Source organism: Grammomys surdaster, unplaced genomic scaffold, assembly GCF_004785775.1.
Source record: "Grammomys surdaster isolate TR1022 unplaced genomic scaffold, NIH_TR_1.0 531, whole genome shotgun sequence".
In the NCBI taxonomy this organism is placed as follows: domain Eukaryota; kingdom Metazoa; phylum Chordata; class Mammalia; order Rodentia; family Muridae; genus Grammomys; species Grammomys surdaster.
The window spans coordinates 35,172-51,236 of record NW_021604950.1 but is presented as its reverse complement, the minus strand read 5'-3'; the positions used below and the strand labels follow the sequence as shown (position 1 = coordinate 51,236).

The window sequence follows — 16,065 nt, the reverse complement described above, 5'->3', positions numbered from 1 at the left end:
ATGGCCAGCGGCGGGACGCGCCCGGGGTTGGCGGGTGAGTCGGGGCGCAACTTTCCCCGCGGGCGGCGGGAGGCTCGTCGCGGCCCGGGGTCCCGAGTGGCCTGGGGGCGCTGGCGGCGGCCACGGGGGTGTGTGCGGGGACTGCGGCGCGCGTGTCCGCGGCTGGCGTGTCCTGCGGTTCCGGCCGGGCGCCCGCGTGTGTCCGGGCGCGGTCTCCGCTGTGGGCTGCCGCGTCCCGGCGGGTCGCAGCGCGTCCGGGGCCCTGCGATCCGGGCGGCGCAATGTCTGTGGCCGCAGTCGCGGCCCCTTTCTCCAGGCAGGAGAGAAAGTTTGCAGTGGCCCCGCGGGAAGGGCCCTGCGGGTGCCCATATCGGCCGGTGCCGCGCCGGGTCGGACCGGGCCGCGGGTGGGGACGTGGGCCGCAGACGAGCGCCGCGCTGGGCAGGCCCGGGCAGGGCCGCGGGATTCGGGGCAGGTCCCAGGCTGCGCCTCGGGCCGGCCTGGGGCAATAGGGTGGAAGTTGTAAGGCTTCGTGGGGACCCCCGCCCCCTCCGGCTCCGGCGCGCGAGTGGGCGCTGCAGCCAGCCCAGGCCCGCAGGCCCTCCACCCGTCTGCAAGGGGCGGTGCGGTGCCACCGGAGAGGACGCCGGCTCGGGCCTCCTCGGCCTCCCCCTGCGCAGGGCCTCCACGGGTCATTCCTTCTCTGGAGGTTTCCCCCCTTGCTTCCTGGACGGTCCCAGGCCTGGTGTGCGGCGAGGACGACGGCGGTGATGGGCTGACTCTGGCTGCTCTGAAGAAGGGCGAGTGTAGACTCTTGGGAGGCCCCTCTGCCTGCAGAGACCCCAGGTGCTGCCCTGAAAGGATATGAGAGGGCTTCTGAGAGGCTACTAGGTGCCCGGAGCTGTCTCAGTCTTATCGGTGGGGTGCTAGGGCCACGCCCCTTGAAAGAAAGGGGTGTGTTGGGGGGGATGGGAAGGAACTGAGCCTCTGCCCCTCTGCCAGGTTCCTACCTCTGGCTCTGTCTCCTGGTGCTGCCTACCTCTTCCAGCAGGTGCTGCGGGTTTCCAGTCCCGTCAGGGTGGTGCTATCCTGTGCTTCTCCAGCCCTCCGGGAGCACCCCCAGTTTCCCAGGTCCCATGCTTGCTGGGGGTGAGCAGGAGGAGGTAGTGCTGCATTAGGCTGGCCAAGAGTATGCTGGGTTTGGGAAGCGCTTAGCCAGTGCCCTGAACAGAGGTGCAAAGCAGGGAGTCTGCTTCAGGGCTAAGCTGTCAGGCAGTGGGGAGGTGGCAGCTTGGAGCTCACCAAAGGTATCTTCAGGCACAGAGGACAGCATAGGTGGAGGCTTGAGGTGTGTGTAGAGTGTTGACTGAGGAATATGTTCTTGGGTTTGAGACCAGACTAGATGTGGTGGACAAAGCCACATCCCCATGGAGCACCTGGCCAGGAGTATGGGACCCCAAGGAAGGCTAGAAGTTCGCACCTTTTTAGAGAGCAGGACTCCAAGGCACCCATGTAGAGAGTAGACCGTTGGACACCAACTCCTATGACCTCCCTCAGGGTGGGGCAGGGTGACAGGGCAGGGAGATCCTTCTCTTGTAGTTGATGGGGAACCACTAGGTGAGATGTCAGTAAGACCTGCCTGTCCACAACCATAAGGCTCCAGAGCAGCAGGGCACAGGGAGTGAGCTGCCCTCCTGTGAGAACGCTGAGGTCTTTGTTTCTAAGCAAGAACCATGGTGTTATCCAGGATTGGGAGAAGGCAGAGTACCAAGTCTGTGCGGTCCACTGGAGGCCTGCTCCAGAGTGGCCCCTGGCTGAGTCCCCACCGTACCTGCAAGCCCAGCTTCTCTCTCCTGGTCCCTGCTGCACACACCCAGCACTTCCGCTTCTCACTTGTCCGTATTGGGGAGCTGTAGCCATTTGTGCTGCTCCCATCTGCATGTCCAGCAGGTGTGTCTTTCCTGCCGCCCCCTAGGACACCCCCGCCCCACCAGCATCTGGTGGACCTGGTTCTAGAGCAGACGGGAAGGCACCACCTGGGAGTTTCCGTAGGCTACAGTGGCCAGGCAGCTCACAGAACCCAGAGCTTGTCTGTTCCCGTCCCCTAGCCTAGCTCAGCACCCAGTATCAGATCATGCTTCTCAGGCAAACATTGTTATCCGAGGGACCTGGCCCCTGTCCTGCTGGGGGTCTCCACAGAAGCTCTGATTCCTTTCTATCAGAACTGGCTGTGTGACCTTGGATCTGTCTGAATCCTGAGTCTGTCTGACTGGAGAAAGTAGCCCAGGCGTCTTTGCTAGTCTTTGTGCAGTGGTAGGTGTAGGCTTGGGATCCCCTCTTTCCTGGCCAGCAGCCCTGAACACCCCCCCACCCCCAGGCCAATCCCTTCCCAGCAGCTTCTGTTGGGAGGCGGGGGCGGGGGGAGGGTGGGCCCAGGGCCAGGCTGGAGTTTGGATGGTGGCTTCTTCAGCCAGGTCCCTCCTGTTTAATATAAAAAGTAGGGCCGTAATTGCATTAAGACGTGTATAATTATCCCGGAGGAGGGGAGAGCCCAGCCCCTGGTAATTGCAGGCCTGCTTTGAACTGATAAACGGTGAGTGATTCATGTTTTCTTTAGAGTTCACATGGACTCAGTGCTCAGCCCAGGCCCGTTTTGTCTGCAAGCAACCTGCTCTCTAGTCTGCTTTGGTTTTGAGGGTGGGAGGCTGATGAGGGTGTGCTCCTCTTCTGGCTGCCTGTGGAGGCCCCTGTTGGCTGCTGGTCTTGGGGCACAAAGCAGTTGACAGCCTGCTAGGAGAGTTCCTGCAAGGTGGTACCACCCTGCATTTGCTCTGGGATTCAGGCCAACACTTTGCTGCCCTGAACCTTAGTTTCCCCGTCTGCATGTATGTTGAGGATGGCTTTGCCCGGCCCTGGCCACTCCTAGTGTCTTTACTTACTTGATCACCCAATCAGTGTTTGCTGAATCTGCTTGGGCCCAGTGGCTCTGAAGAAGAGTGTGACCTATTTGCACCCAGCTTATGTTCTTTTGGGAGAACAATTGAGCAATAAGTAGCCAGAGCCACTAACCAGACCTATGCCACAGGCAACTGAGTGCCTCCAGCTACTGCCTGTACAAGCAGGTCAGAAGATGCGTCTCAGGTTTACCTGAGCAGGTCTGGGGACAGAGCAGAGCAGGGTGCCTTGTGCTCTAGAGTCTGATCAGAGGATTAAGGGCTGAGCACCTGTGACTAGCTTCCTGCCTCTGGCTAGTTCTCCACCTGCACTTAGAAGGCACCATCTTTAAGGCTTGGTGTCCCTGACTGTGAGTGGGGCTGTGTGGGAGGGTGTGTGTGGGAGTATAAAGAAACTGTGTATACTGGCTGACTGCCCACTCACCACACTAAACACTTCCATGGTCAGATATCAGCCAAGGAATAGAGTAAGACACCCCCACCCCAAGCCCACAGGACAGACTCTGTGCCCCTGCTGTCCTCAAGAGTATGACGTCTGCAAGCACCTGTCAATCAGTACATGAGCTTCAAACTGTTTCATCCAGTTTGAAACAAGTGTTGTCATTCCTTTGGCAGCTAGGGAAACCGAGGAAAAGGGATTGTCTCCATTAGGGCTGTTACATTTAACCAACACTAAAAAATCCTGGGAGGTGACACTTTCCAGGGACAATGGGTATACAGCTGGATTTGAAGTGTTGTGCCAAGGTTTGGAAGGTAGTGCAGGTCTGAAAAGTGGCCCAAACTGTATCATGGCTGTGGGTGGACATGATAGAGGTACCAGCAGTGGGCATAGGATACTGCTGAGGGCTGGAATTTAGGAAGCCCTCCTTCTCTCTGGAAGTCTTCTTTGCTTAGAGTCCAGTGTGAGGGTGGAGTACCTGGTAGGAGGCATTATGGGAGTGTCCTCTGCCTGGGGATGTGGAGAGTCTAGTGGGAGTTCTGCCTCTAGATTTGTCCTTAAAGTGCTAGCCTTGTAGTTTGTAAGACACTGGGCCAAGGTCAGCCAGGGAGCAGTGTCAGGGTCAAGATCCCATAGAAAGTGGCCCAGACTAGCCTTACCCAAGCTCAGAACAATTGCCATGTGGCTGTGGAACGGGTAGGAGGCAGGGAGGACACTCTCTGGCCCTTGTGGATATGGATGTTGTGCTGGGGACTGGTTAGAGTCTCAGGGGAGCAGTCCACACATTGGAGGGTATCTAATAGTGTGGAAGATGGCTGCCCTAAGCCAAATGGTGCACTCTGTGTGGAGGAGCATATGTGTTATTACAGCCTATCTCTGTCCAGTTTTCGTGGGAACATTGATGCAGGAAACATGTCACCCATTTGAGATTGAGGATTTTGAGGGATCTTGATCCTCAGGGGATGGGCAGACTCTGGGTCAGGGTCATATAGACCCCAGACCCTTGAAAGTTGCCTTGTTCCTGAGCCCATTCTTGTCTTGCCAAAGGTGGCAAAACACAGGCTGTAGTTGAGCACCCTGCTGCCAGGCAGGTATCCTGTGATACTGCTGCATACCTGTGACATTTGGCTCACCCTTGCTACCTGTATGTCTCAGGACGTGAAAGTGCCTTCTTTGCTCTGATCTGTCTGGGTTGTGGTAGAGGGTCTTTTTGGCGGTATCTGTATAGCGTGCACTCACAGACACACATGTAAAGAGCTCATAGACTGAGGAGGCCATGCATGGATGCCCTGTGCATATGTGGGCACCACACTCACACCCTCTTTTACCTGTTCTTCCCAGGACCAAGAAACCCAGTCCCATGATGCTCGCTCCTATAGGACCTGAATACCTTGGCTTGAGGCCCCAGCCCACCATGCCACTGCCACCTCTGAGCCCTCGGACACTGATGCTGCTGCTGCTGCTGCTGCTGAGGGGTGTGTGGATAGCCATCAGCTCACCCCCAGCTGGTTTGGGTCCACAACCTGCCTTCCGCACCTTTGTGGCTAGTGACTGGGGCCTCACTCACCTGGTGGTTCATGAACAGACAGGCGAGGTGTATGTTGGCGCCGTGAACCGTATTTACAAGCTGTCAGGGAATCTAACCCTGCTTCGGGCCCATGTGACAGGCCCTGTAGAAGACAATGAGAAATGCTATCCGCCTCCCAGTGTACAGTCATGTCCACATGGTCTGGGCAGCACAGACAATGTCAACAAGCTTCTGCTGCTGGACTATGCTGCCAACCGCCTGTTGGCCTGTGGCAGTGCCTCACAGGGCATCTGCCAGTTCCTGAGGTTGGACGATCTCTTCAAGCTGGGCGAGCCACACCACCGCAAGGAACACTACCTGTCCAGTGTTCGAGAAGCTGGCAGCATGGCAGGAGTGCTCATTGCTGGGCCACCCGGCCAGGGCCAGGCCAAGCTCTTCGTGGGCACACCCATCGATGGCAAATCAGAATACTTCCCTACTCTGTCCAGTCGCCGGCTCATGGCCAATGAGGAAGATGCTGACATGTTTGGCTTCGTGTACCAGGATGAGTTTGTGTCATCTCAGCTCAAGATCCCTTCAGACACACTGTCCAAGTTCCCAGCCTTTGACATCTACTATGTGTACAGTTTCCGCAGCGAGCAGTTTGTATACTACCTCACCCTGCAGCTGGACACGCAGCTTACCTCGCCTGATGCCGCTGGTGAGCACTTCTTCACCTCTAAAATTGTACGGCTATGTGTTAATGACCCCAAGTTCTACTCTTATGTGGAGTTCCCCATTGGCTGCGAGCAGGCTGGAGTGGAGTACCGCCTGGTGCAGGACGCCTACCTGAGCCGGCCAGGACAGGCCCTGGCCAAGCAGCTGGGCCTTGCTGAGAATGAGGATGTGTTGTTCACCGTGTTCGCACAGGGCCAGAAGAACCGTGTGAAGCCACCCAAGGAGTCGGCACTGTGCCTTTTTACACTGAGGGCCATCAAGGAGAAAATCAAGGAGCGCATCCAATCATGCTACCGTGGAGAAGGCAAGCTCTCACTGCCTTGGCTGCTCAACAAGGAGCTGGGCTGCATCAACTCGGTGAGCAGGAGTAGGGGGGTGGGGGTGGGGGCTCCCGCCACTCTTCCTGGGGTCACATTTCACCTACACCTTGGTGGCCCTGCTCTTTGTTGGACCTGCTTTCTACTTTTCCCCCTCCCTGGTTCCCCCAACCTTGTAAGGCAGGACCTGAACCCAGCATATTGGCCCCAAAGTCTGCTCCTAGCCATGACATCACCTTGTGCCTTAGGAAGTGGATGGTGGCACCTGTCCACATAACTCCAAAGCCCTTGGGACATTGAGTGGTGGTGACAATTTTTAGTTTGTTCCCCTTTTACAAATGAGGTTATAGAGGATCAGAGGGATAGATTGGTTTGCCCAAGCTCACACAGCCAGTAAGAGGTGGAATAGGATTGAAGTTAATTACAGGGACCCCAGGCACTGCTTCTGTGGCATTTATCCCCTTATCCTCCTGGCAGGATGCCGGCCTTCTGGGACCCAACGGTGCCCAGTGCTGAGTGCTGAATGCATGGTGGGATACACTCGGAGAGAGGCCCTCACATAGGGGCAACCCAGCTACCCTGTGCTGGATGCTTTGCAGCCAGTGTTCCCTGCCCCCAAAGCCAGCTATTCCCCCAGGAGACAGCAGGTTTTCCATCTCAGAATTGGAACCACAGGCTGCTCCTTAGAATAGAGTAGAGCAGCAGGAGCGCCTGGCTCCTTGAGGAGCCATGTGAGTGTGGCGCAGTGGGAGGTGAAGCCACCGGTCTTCACTTGGCTTCTTAGGAAAGGCATTGTGTCCCCATGTGTCCCCTTGATGCCCTGCCCCTGGTCTCAGACCTGCCCATTACTCCTTGATTATTTCCAGGGATTCCCAGCCAGACTGGCCTCCCTCTGCATCCATATTAGTAGCCTCTATCCCAACAAACTCAGACCCCAGAGGAGGACCAGCTGTCCTCATCCCCAAACTCCTGTCCTGCCTTTCCACCCCCTGCTTGTGCCTCCACTCAAAGCCATCTCCGGAACGCTGAGGTATTGATTGCTTCCTGCCCACACAGCAAGTCCCTCTCTCTTCTCTGTGCCTCCTGGTTGTACCTTCTCCCTCCTGCCTTAAACACAGCCTTTGTCTACATGCAAGGTACAAATGTAAGATTTGCAGAAGGAAGACTTAGACTTCCATTGGCTGTCCCCGCCTCTCCCCCCCCCCCCCCCCCCGGCTTGAGGCTATTTCTTCCTTTGTCCAACATGACAGTTTCTAGAGTGGGACCAGTGGCTCACCTGCCCTTCCTTCAAGTCACCCTCTCTGGGCCTTTCTCCCACTCTGGGCATTCACTGGACCTGGGCTACCACAGACTGTGTTTCTTCCCCAGAATTCTGTAGGCCTTGTTTGGGTCTGGGTGTCATAAAACCCCTAGCCCTCAGCCCAGGCCTGCCTTCCCCAGCCTTGTCCCATGCGCAAGGTAAAGGTCCTTGAAGCTGCTAAGTACTTACCACTTCTTACAGCCCCTACAGATTGATGACGACTTCTGTGGGCAAGACTTCAACCAGCCACTGGGGGGCACGGTCACCATCGAGGGCACACCCCTTTTTGTGGACAAGGAAGATGGCCTGACTGCCGTGGCGGCCTATGACTACCAAGGCCGCACCGTGGTTTTTGCTGGCACGCGCAGTGGCCGAATCCGCAAGGTCAGATTTGTGTGCGCTTGGAAGGGCCACCCCTGGCCTGGTGTGTTTGTGTGTATTCAGGTCCCATCCTACAGAGGGAAACCAGATTTTCTTTGACAGGGAGACTGGGTCTGTGCATGAACTGGGTAGGTGCATGCCTCTGTGCCAGGCCTAGTGACCTTGAAGGGCTCAGATATCTGGGTGCCTATGAAAGGCTCCCTTCTTCCTGAGCTTCCCATGGGACATTTTCCCCAGTCTTTCTGTTGTTTGTCTGAGGGCCCAAGGGTAGATGGGGCTTGCAAGGAGCTGGTGCTTCCACCTTTCCTGTGATTGCCTTTGTTCTGCTGCACAAGATTTTCAGGGCCGCTGTACAGAAGCCTGGGTCCTGGAGGCTTGGATGTCTAGATGCTGGGGGTGGGAAGCTTGTGTCGATGTTGGACTGGGCAGGACTGTGCAGCCCCCCCTCCCATTTGGCCCTTCTTTCAGCCCTGGGAGATCTGGTGTCTGCTGAAGCAGCATTCTGCCTCAGCCAGCCCACTCCCACCCACCATGCAGCAAAGCAAGGCCAAGGGCAGGGCAAGGGGAGAGCCCCACTCTCTCACACCATAGCCGCCGGGTGCCCAGGGAGCTGGAGACTTGAGTGACCGAGGGCCCAGCTCAGGCCTTGGGGTGACCTGGCTCTATGTACTGGCCTGTTTGGTTTCTAGACTCTCTTCCTTTTTAGAACTGTTTGCACAGGGAGGAAGGACTTCCAGAGGCTGTGGATTGCCCTGTCACTGGAAGGGCAGTGGGTGGGGTCCCACCTGGGTGGAAGAAGCCTCCAATAACACTGAAAGGTAGAGTTGCCTGGGTCCCTAGAGGACCATCAAGCAGGGCCAGGAGATGAAATAACAGCTGAGAGCTCTTGCTGACACAGCCTCCCCTCCCTCTGGCCTGCCTGCTCGTGTGCCCGTGGGTGAGACTGGGCCCAGGGCCAGGAAGTCCTGGGCTCTTCTCAGTTCCCTAGCCTTGCATGAGGGAACCACATTCCAACCTTGCCTGTTCTCTGGGAAGTCCCCAATCTCAGTGTCACCATCCTAGGGTGGGGTGCTGCTGGTGGTCTTGAGGCCTTGGGACCTGAGCTGGTAATTTGGGGGCTCAGGGTAAGGAAGGAATCCTATGGACTCTGTTGTAGAGCCAGGCACCTGAACAGTGAGCCAGGCTGGTTGAGCAGCTCAGACCTTCACTGCGCTTGGAGCCCTGACTTATTTGTTGTGACTCCCAGGTGCGCCCTGGAGCTTCAGTATAGCCTTTTCTGTAACTTAGTGTGCCTCAAGGAGGCCATGGGCCTGGGGAGCCACTAAGTGAAGTCAGCTAGATGTGTGTTGAGGGATTGTGGAAGGTAGGGTGCAGGAAACCTAGAGACTTTCTCTTGGAGTTCTCTAGTCCCCACCTCCCAGCTAGAGATGGGCTTCTGGGGTTGGGAGTGCCCCCTTTTGATGTCCTGTGGACTGAGGGGGTGCCAGACAGGCCTGGGTGAAGCTAGGAGAACGGGTCTCTCCAGTCCTGTCTCGCCTGGCTGCCTCCTGGGCCCCAGGGGCCCCTTTGGTTCCAGGCTTTGACTGGTGAGCTCAGAGCATACCTGTTCTCCGGAGTCTTGGTTGGCAGTGCTCCCACAGAGAGGAAACAGTACTGGAGTACAGAACCTTGGAGACTGTCCATGAGCAGAAGCTGCATTCTGGGGGACACCCATGGAGGAGGTTAAATTCCCAGCCCTCTCCCATTCCTCTTTCCTACCTCCTGTCTCTCCATACCAGTGCCAGTGGGTGGGCAGGTAGGAGTCCAGTCCTCCCAGCTGCCTTGAGATTGTGTTTAGACAGCTGCTAGACAGTCCAGCTGAGGAAGTTGTCTGAGTGACCCTTTGCCCCAGCCAGTGTCCTCCTCAGGCCAAGGGCCTCTGTTCCTGCCCACCAGAGCCTCGCCTGTGACTTGGGCTCCTTGTATCCCTGGGTGCGTCTGGGCTAACTGCAGCTCTTTAGTGGATGAGGCCTCTCTGAGGGATCAGCTGGGTGTGTGGGAGGGTATGAAGTTGGACTGACATTTTGTTTGGAGCTCTGTGGTTGAACTGGGTGCATGCTGTGCCACCCAGGGCATGGATATAATTGTGTCATGGGCCCCCTGCCATCTGAACCTTTTCACCCAATCCACCCAGTCGTGGGATCTCAGGAAACAGTTCAACTGGCGTTCTGTCTTATCGATCATCTTTTGCTGCCAGTGTTGTGCCAATGAGGTGTTTCTGAAGTTTTGTCAGCTCTCTCCCTGACGGTGTGAGCTTCTCTAAGCCCTCTGTTCAGTACTTCTCCAGAGCCTGACAAGTTCCCTCGCTGTGAACATGTGCCCAGTGCTCTTGTGACTGACTTACCAGAAGTCTCACAACAATCCCACCATGCATTTCACATATTGGGAAACTGAGGCACAGAGCAGTCATGTCACATGACTCCATGGTCCTTGCTTTCTCCCTCCCTCCCCTCCTTAGTGGGTCCTTGGAGGATAACTGGGACCTAACAGGGCTCTGAGACTCAGACTATGCTTCAGTGACTCAGAGAAGCCTCTTTGGTTGCTGCTCTTTCTGTTGCTGGTCCCCAGGACTGTATCCTGGGCTGCTATGGTGGCTTTTGAGATTGGCATGGCCTCTATGTAGTGCCTTAGATTGTCTCTGGGAGTAGAGTGGAATCCCCTCTACCTGCTGGCCTAGCTTGGAAATGCTTGACATTCCCACTGCTGGGCCTGGGGCCTGGTTTACCACCAGGCAACAAGATTCCCACAGCTTGTACTTCCCCAGGTCATGCCCCTGACAGATGGGCAACTTTCTATGGTCCCCTATTCAAGCCAGTACTAGCCCGCTGCTTGTGGGCTGCAGGCCACCTCCTGCATCTGGGCTTTGGAGTGGCCTCCTGAGCCCTCTTGTTTTTATCCAGGCTCCTCCCACCCCTGAGGCTTCTGGGCCTGGCTCTGCTGACTAACTGTATGCAGGGGTGCTCATGGCCCCACCTCCTCCCCAACTCTCAGCACTGCTTGTTGGAACCTGGACTCTAGGGACCCCAGGCCATTGCCTGACCTAGGGCAGGCAGGCTAGGCAGGCCCCTCCCATCTTTCCCAGGCCTGGGACTTCCAGGGCTTTAAAAAGCATCCAGGGAGCTCCAGAGACTTGCCTGGCCCTAGGCCAGACCCTGCCAAACGTGTTGTTGTGTAAAATTGTAGCGATTAATTTAAGACCTGCCAACTTCAGCTGCTCAAGGCTGGCTGGGGTGCCCCTACCTCCCCCTTCTTCTCCAGAGCCCTGCCTGCCAACATGACCCTCCCCCCAAATAGAGGCCATCTCTCTGGAATGCCCCTCCCAGCATCCCCCTGGGCCCCCAGAGCCCCAGCCTTGTAAGTAGCTCCCCCTACAGCCTCCAAAGAGCCATTTCTGGTCTGAGTTTACAGTTGCAGGCCTTGTTTGGTCCTGCAAGATGGCCCAGGTACCTCTACAAACATAGGCTCTGGACTCCTGTCAAGTACTTGCTCCAGGTTATTGCAGAAGCCTGGGAAGGAAGGAGTACCCCAGGACAATAACCCTGTCTCCTTTACTTCAGGGCTGATGTCCAGCCAAGGCCTCTAGTCAGCATGCCAGGTAGCCTCTTTTGCTAGGGCATCTTTTTTGTTTGTTTGTTTTTGTTTGTTTGGTTGGTTGGTTGGTTTTTGTGTTTTTCATTTTTTCCAGGATAATCTAGATATCTGTGTCTTCTTGTTGTTGTTTTGTATGTGTGAGAGGTCGTTGAATGTTGGCAATTAACCCTTTGTTTCTAGAAACCTCTATAAACCACCTAATGTGCATATGAAGCACTAGTTTGGGGCCAGAGACCTAGGCTGTGGCATTGTAGAGCTGAGAAAAGGCATCACAGGCCAGTGGCAGGGCTGAGGGAAGGACCCGAGGCGGCACCTGAGGCTGCATTCATCTGCTCTGGGCCTTTTGGGGCCCAGCCATTGAGGAGGTCTACCCTGGTCAGCCAGCATCTCTTGAAACCTCTTTCTTTTCCTGGACTTGCATGAGTCCAAGCCTCCCTGTGAGTTGGCAGGGCTTGGAGAGGGTAGAAGACAGGACCGGGGTCAGGGTAGGAGAGGAGAGGAGTGGTGGTATTCCAGTTTGGACCTAGGACCACCATTCTCTCTTGCCCTCTTGCTTCTATAATCTTTGGAACAGATGTGGCTGTGGTGCCCATTGTCCTGCCAGACCATGCTCATAAGCCTTGAAGGCCTTACCTTTCAGCCTGTGCTGCCCTATCTGTCCAGGCATAGATGTCTGGCTCTCCTGAGGGTGTATGCTCCTCAGGGTATTAATCACAGTGTCTCCACATGATGTTCTGAGGGATGGACTCAGCTCTGCTCAGCACATCTAAAGCCTGAGCAGGAGTGAAGCCTTCATCTGGCTTACTCTGCAGTTCAAGTGTGTCAGTGGCCTTCTTCATTTACAGCTGTTTCTGCTGCTATCAGAGTCTGTGCTGCTGCAGCCCTGCTGCCTGAGGACAAGCAGCCCTGCCTGCCAACACAGGCCCTTGACCTTGAATGCCTCCGGCTTGCCCTTTTTGCCTCTGCACCCAGCCCTTCGAGAGACCTGTATCTTCAGAGGCACCCATAATGGTGCCCATGGTGAAGGCTCACTGGAGGATACACCACCAGCATCACTATCCCCAGAGCCCCTCCCAGTCTCTGCCTATTCCAGGGATGACCTGGCTGACCCTTTGCGGCTAACGTTCTGGGAATGGGCTGAGTCATGTGCATTTTCTTTGTGTCCTTTGCTCAGCTGCCATGAGGCTCATCCTGACCACACTGCCAAGCTGTGGCCTGCGCTGGGTCCATGAACTGCACACTGTGGGCCACATGCAGGTCAAGCATGCAACCCTCTGCTTGGCATGCGGTGTTTCATGCAACATTTCTCCAAGGACCCAGCCTTTGAGGTATAGGTTCTGACAGTGTCGGGAGGAATTGCTGGGCTCTGATCTTAGTCTTTTTATTCAACCTCTAGACTGATGTCAGTTGTTCCAAACACTAGGTGGGAAACTCTTGGCTCTACTCAGCAGGGTCCATTTCTGTTTTCTCAGCCTGCTGATTGTAAGTAGAGAATGGAGGGGCCCAGGCTGTCTGCCTTTTGTGGAGTAGATGTGCCACTGTGGAACTCCTGTACTCTCATGGTGCTGAGCAGGCATCTCTGTCTCCTGGGAGCATTGCCTCCTTCTTGCTGGTTCTAAAGGATTCCTGCCATCAGAGGTGGAGTCAAGACACAGACCTGATCAGTGCTAGCTAGCTACTAGCCCCAGGCTGATACATATCAGCTCCTAGTGGCCAACAGGTTACCCAGATGCAAATGGAAGTCACTCTTAATGTGTCCTACTGGGCAGCTCTTCCCCCCCAGGAACAGTTAGGTTCCATCCATGGCAGGGGAGGCCACAGTAGGCCAGCCCAGGGCTGTCCTAGTAAATGTGTTCTGTGCGTGGGGGAACAGTGGGGCCATAGCACAGTCTCCAAATAACCTCCAATCAGATGCTCTCTCCTGTAGAACTGCCAACCTCTGAATTCTCAGTCTTAAGAGGTGAGTAGTTGGCCAGAGTAATCTACTGTGTGGAGCAGGCTACAACTGGTCCTCACAGCCCTGGCTGTCCTTTGCCTAGAGCTCTAACCTCTTTGCCCATTCTTTTATGTGTGACAGAGGTAGAGGTGAGAGATGTGACCCCTGGAATCACTGCTTATACCTGGCCCAATTATAGCTATCGGGCACCTGCAAACCATGTTTTGTCATCCAATTAAGAGTAGCTAAGTGCCAGCTACTCTTACACTGTCAGACTGCCTGGCCTTTGAGAGTGGTGGTGATCAGGGGGTTAGAGGAAGGGCCTTTATGGGAATGGAAGCTGCCTTATTTAGCCCCTTCTGTGATAACCTCCTAGGGAAGACAGGCTTAGCAGTTTTATCTACAGAAACTACTATGCTCAGTGGCTGCTACCCCTGATCTCTTTTCTCCTCTAGGCCCTGTCCTGGAGTGAGATCACCCAATATACTCTCACAAGTAGGGAGGCTAGGGCTAAATAGTTTGTAGGGTCAGCCCAGGCTGCAATCTTGGGACAAGCAGAGCAAGGGACCTCCTCTCTTAGGCTGGGCAAAACTGGGCAGCCCCCTGCCTCCGGGCAGCTAGGGCGCGTGCCGGCCTTGGCATACAGCCTGGATAGCCCAGACATCCTCTTCAGCAACCCCGCCTGCCCTTGGTCTAGATAATGGCCCCATTGTTGGCTCAGGGCTGGATGGACAGCTGACCTGGCCAGGCTGTCAGCTGCCTGCCCACCCGCCCTGTAGCAGTTGGCCAGGGCCTTAGAGGTGATTGGAGCCGAGCAGGCAGCCTGGCAAGCCTGGGGCTCTGGCCTTCTCCACTGATGTCAGCCTCCTCTCTAGCCTGATCAGGCTCCCTCTGTATGGCCTCTCCTGAGGTGTCCTGGGATCCATGGGCAGGGTGCTCCTGTCCATTGGGGAGATCAGAGTCTGACCTGGCTTCTCTCCTTGGTCAGCTGAGATTTCAGGTCCATCCCAAGAGATAGAATAGAGACCCGAGGCTTGAGAAGCACAGGAAGGATGGACAAGACTATGTCACCAAACTAGGGTGAATAGGTGTTGGTGCAGCTTGGGACTATATCAGGAGGCTAGGTAGCTCCACCACAGCTTCTGGAGACAATAGGCTGTTCAGGACAGTTGCCAAAGATTCTGGTATCTGGAGAAAAGAGCAAGAAACAAGAAGGCAACAGCTGGAGATGGTAAGGATACCCAGGATGCCCCAGCCCATGCCTTCCCATGTTCTGCCAGTTGTCCAGCTGCTTTGCAAGGGGCTGCCAGAGCAGCTGTCTCCAGGTGGGTGGCCCTGGAGTGGACAACTGTGGGCTGAGCCATTGGCACGTGGGCTCTGCTGCCCTGTCAGTGCTGCCCTGCTGTTATTGCCCTGGCCCTGTGCCTACTCTGCCGTCTGAAGCTCTTGCTTTTGCCCTCCTGGGATGCCCTCCTGGCTGGCTCCCCAATGTTTCAGGGCAGGCTGTGCCCCAGTTAAAATCAGGTGCCTTGGACTTGGTTCTTCTCACAGGCTCTGTGTGAGTCTCAGTTTATTTTCTATGTGGTTTGATGAAGCTGGCTATACTTTAGTGACTACTTGGTGGGATACAGCATGACCTGGGGACCATCATTCCAGTCAGGTGTCCCCTCATGTTTATACCTGGGGACCCCATAAATGCATATATACTCAGTGACCACCATTACATAGGCATATACAATGAGGACCACATCACACACATATATATACCCCATTGCATATACATGGGGGCTCCATCACATGCTTGTATAGACAGGGTCCCATCACACACATGTGTACTGGGGGGTTTTATCATCTGGTGATTCCATCAAACAGTTATATACAGAGACTTCATCATATGTGTGTATATGGGATCCCCACTACATGTGCTTACATAAGTCCTATCAAACACATGTACATGGGGACCTCATGATACATGTGTGCACATGGACCATATCCTAGATGTGTATACAGTTTCCCCTTCACACATATGCATAGTCCTGGGGACCATATACACATGTACACAGGGACCCATTATATACGTATGTATGGAGAGCCCATCACATATGTATACAGGCTTTACTACACATGTTCATATGCTTACACAGGGACTCATCATGTGTATACAAAGGGACATCACACACACATTCAGAGACTAGAACATGTATGTACACATATATGCTCCATTATACTTGTGTATGCAGAGGCCATATCATCACACATGTACACACAGGGTCCTATCACATGTATGTACTGGGACCCCCTTCACATATATGCACACTGAGACCTTATCACACTTGTGCACAGGAATCCCATCATCACATGTGTCCATGACCCTTGTCCCATGTGTGTACACAGGGGCTCCATCAACTGGTATGTACACAAGGACCTGTCATAGACAGGATGTCAAGGACATCCATTGAACGTTTGCTCACAGGGACACTATATGTATACATATAGGAACCTGTTCCATGTGCATACATGGGGATCTCATCATATGTATGCAAAGGGTCCTCATTACCCACATGTGCACAGAGACTTCATTAGGAATGCACTTAGAAACTACATCACATACTATATACCCAGGGACCCTGTTATACATGCACCTAGGGAGCTCATCACACACACATGCACACAGGGACCCCGTTATACATGCACCTAGGGACTCCATCACACACGTACACACAGGGACCCCGTTATACATGCACCTAGAGAACTCTATCACACACAGGTGCACACAAGGACCCCCATCATGCATGCACCTAGGGACTCCATCACACATATGTGTACACAAGGACCCCCGTCATGCATGCACCTAGGGACTCCA

General features: G+C 55.0%; 1 protein-coding gene across 1 annotated transcript in view; it reads left to right on the top strand.

Annotated features, from left to right (window-relative positions):
- The first annotated feature begins 11 nt into the window (after positions 1-11).
- Plxna1 (plexin A1) overlaps positions 12-16,065 on the top strand; it is a 45,626-nt gene continuing 29,572 nt past the window's right edge. The window contains exons 1-3 of the mRNA XM_028781747.1: positions 12-34; positions 4,735-5,995; positions 7,457-7,639. Coding sequence (XP_028637580.1) covers positions 4,754-5,995; positions 7,457-7,639 — 1,425 coding nt within the window. The 5' untranslated portion in view covers positions 12-34; positions 4,735-4,753. The remainder of the gene's footprint in view (positions 35-4,734; positions 5,996-7,456; positions 7,640-16,065) is intronic.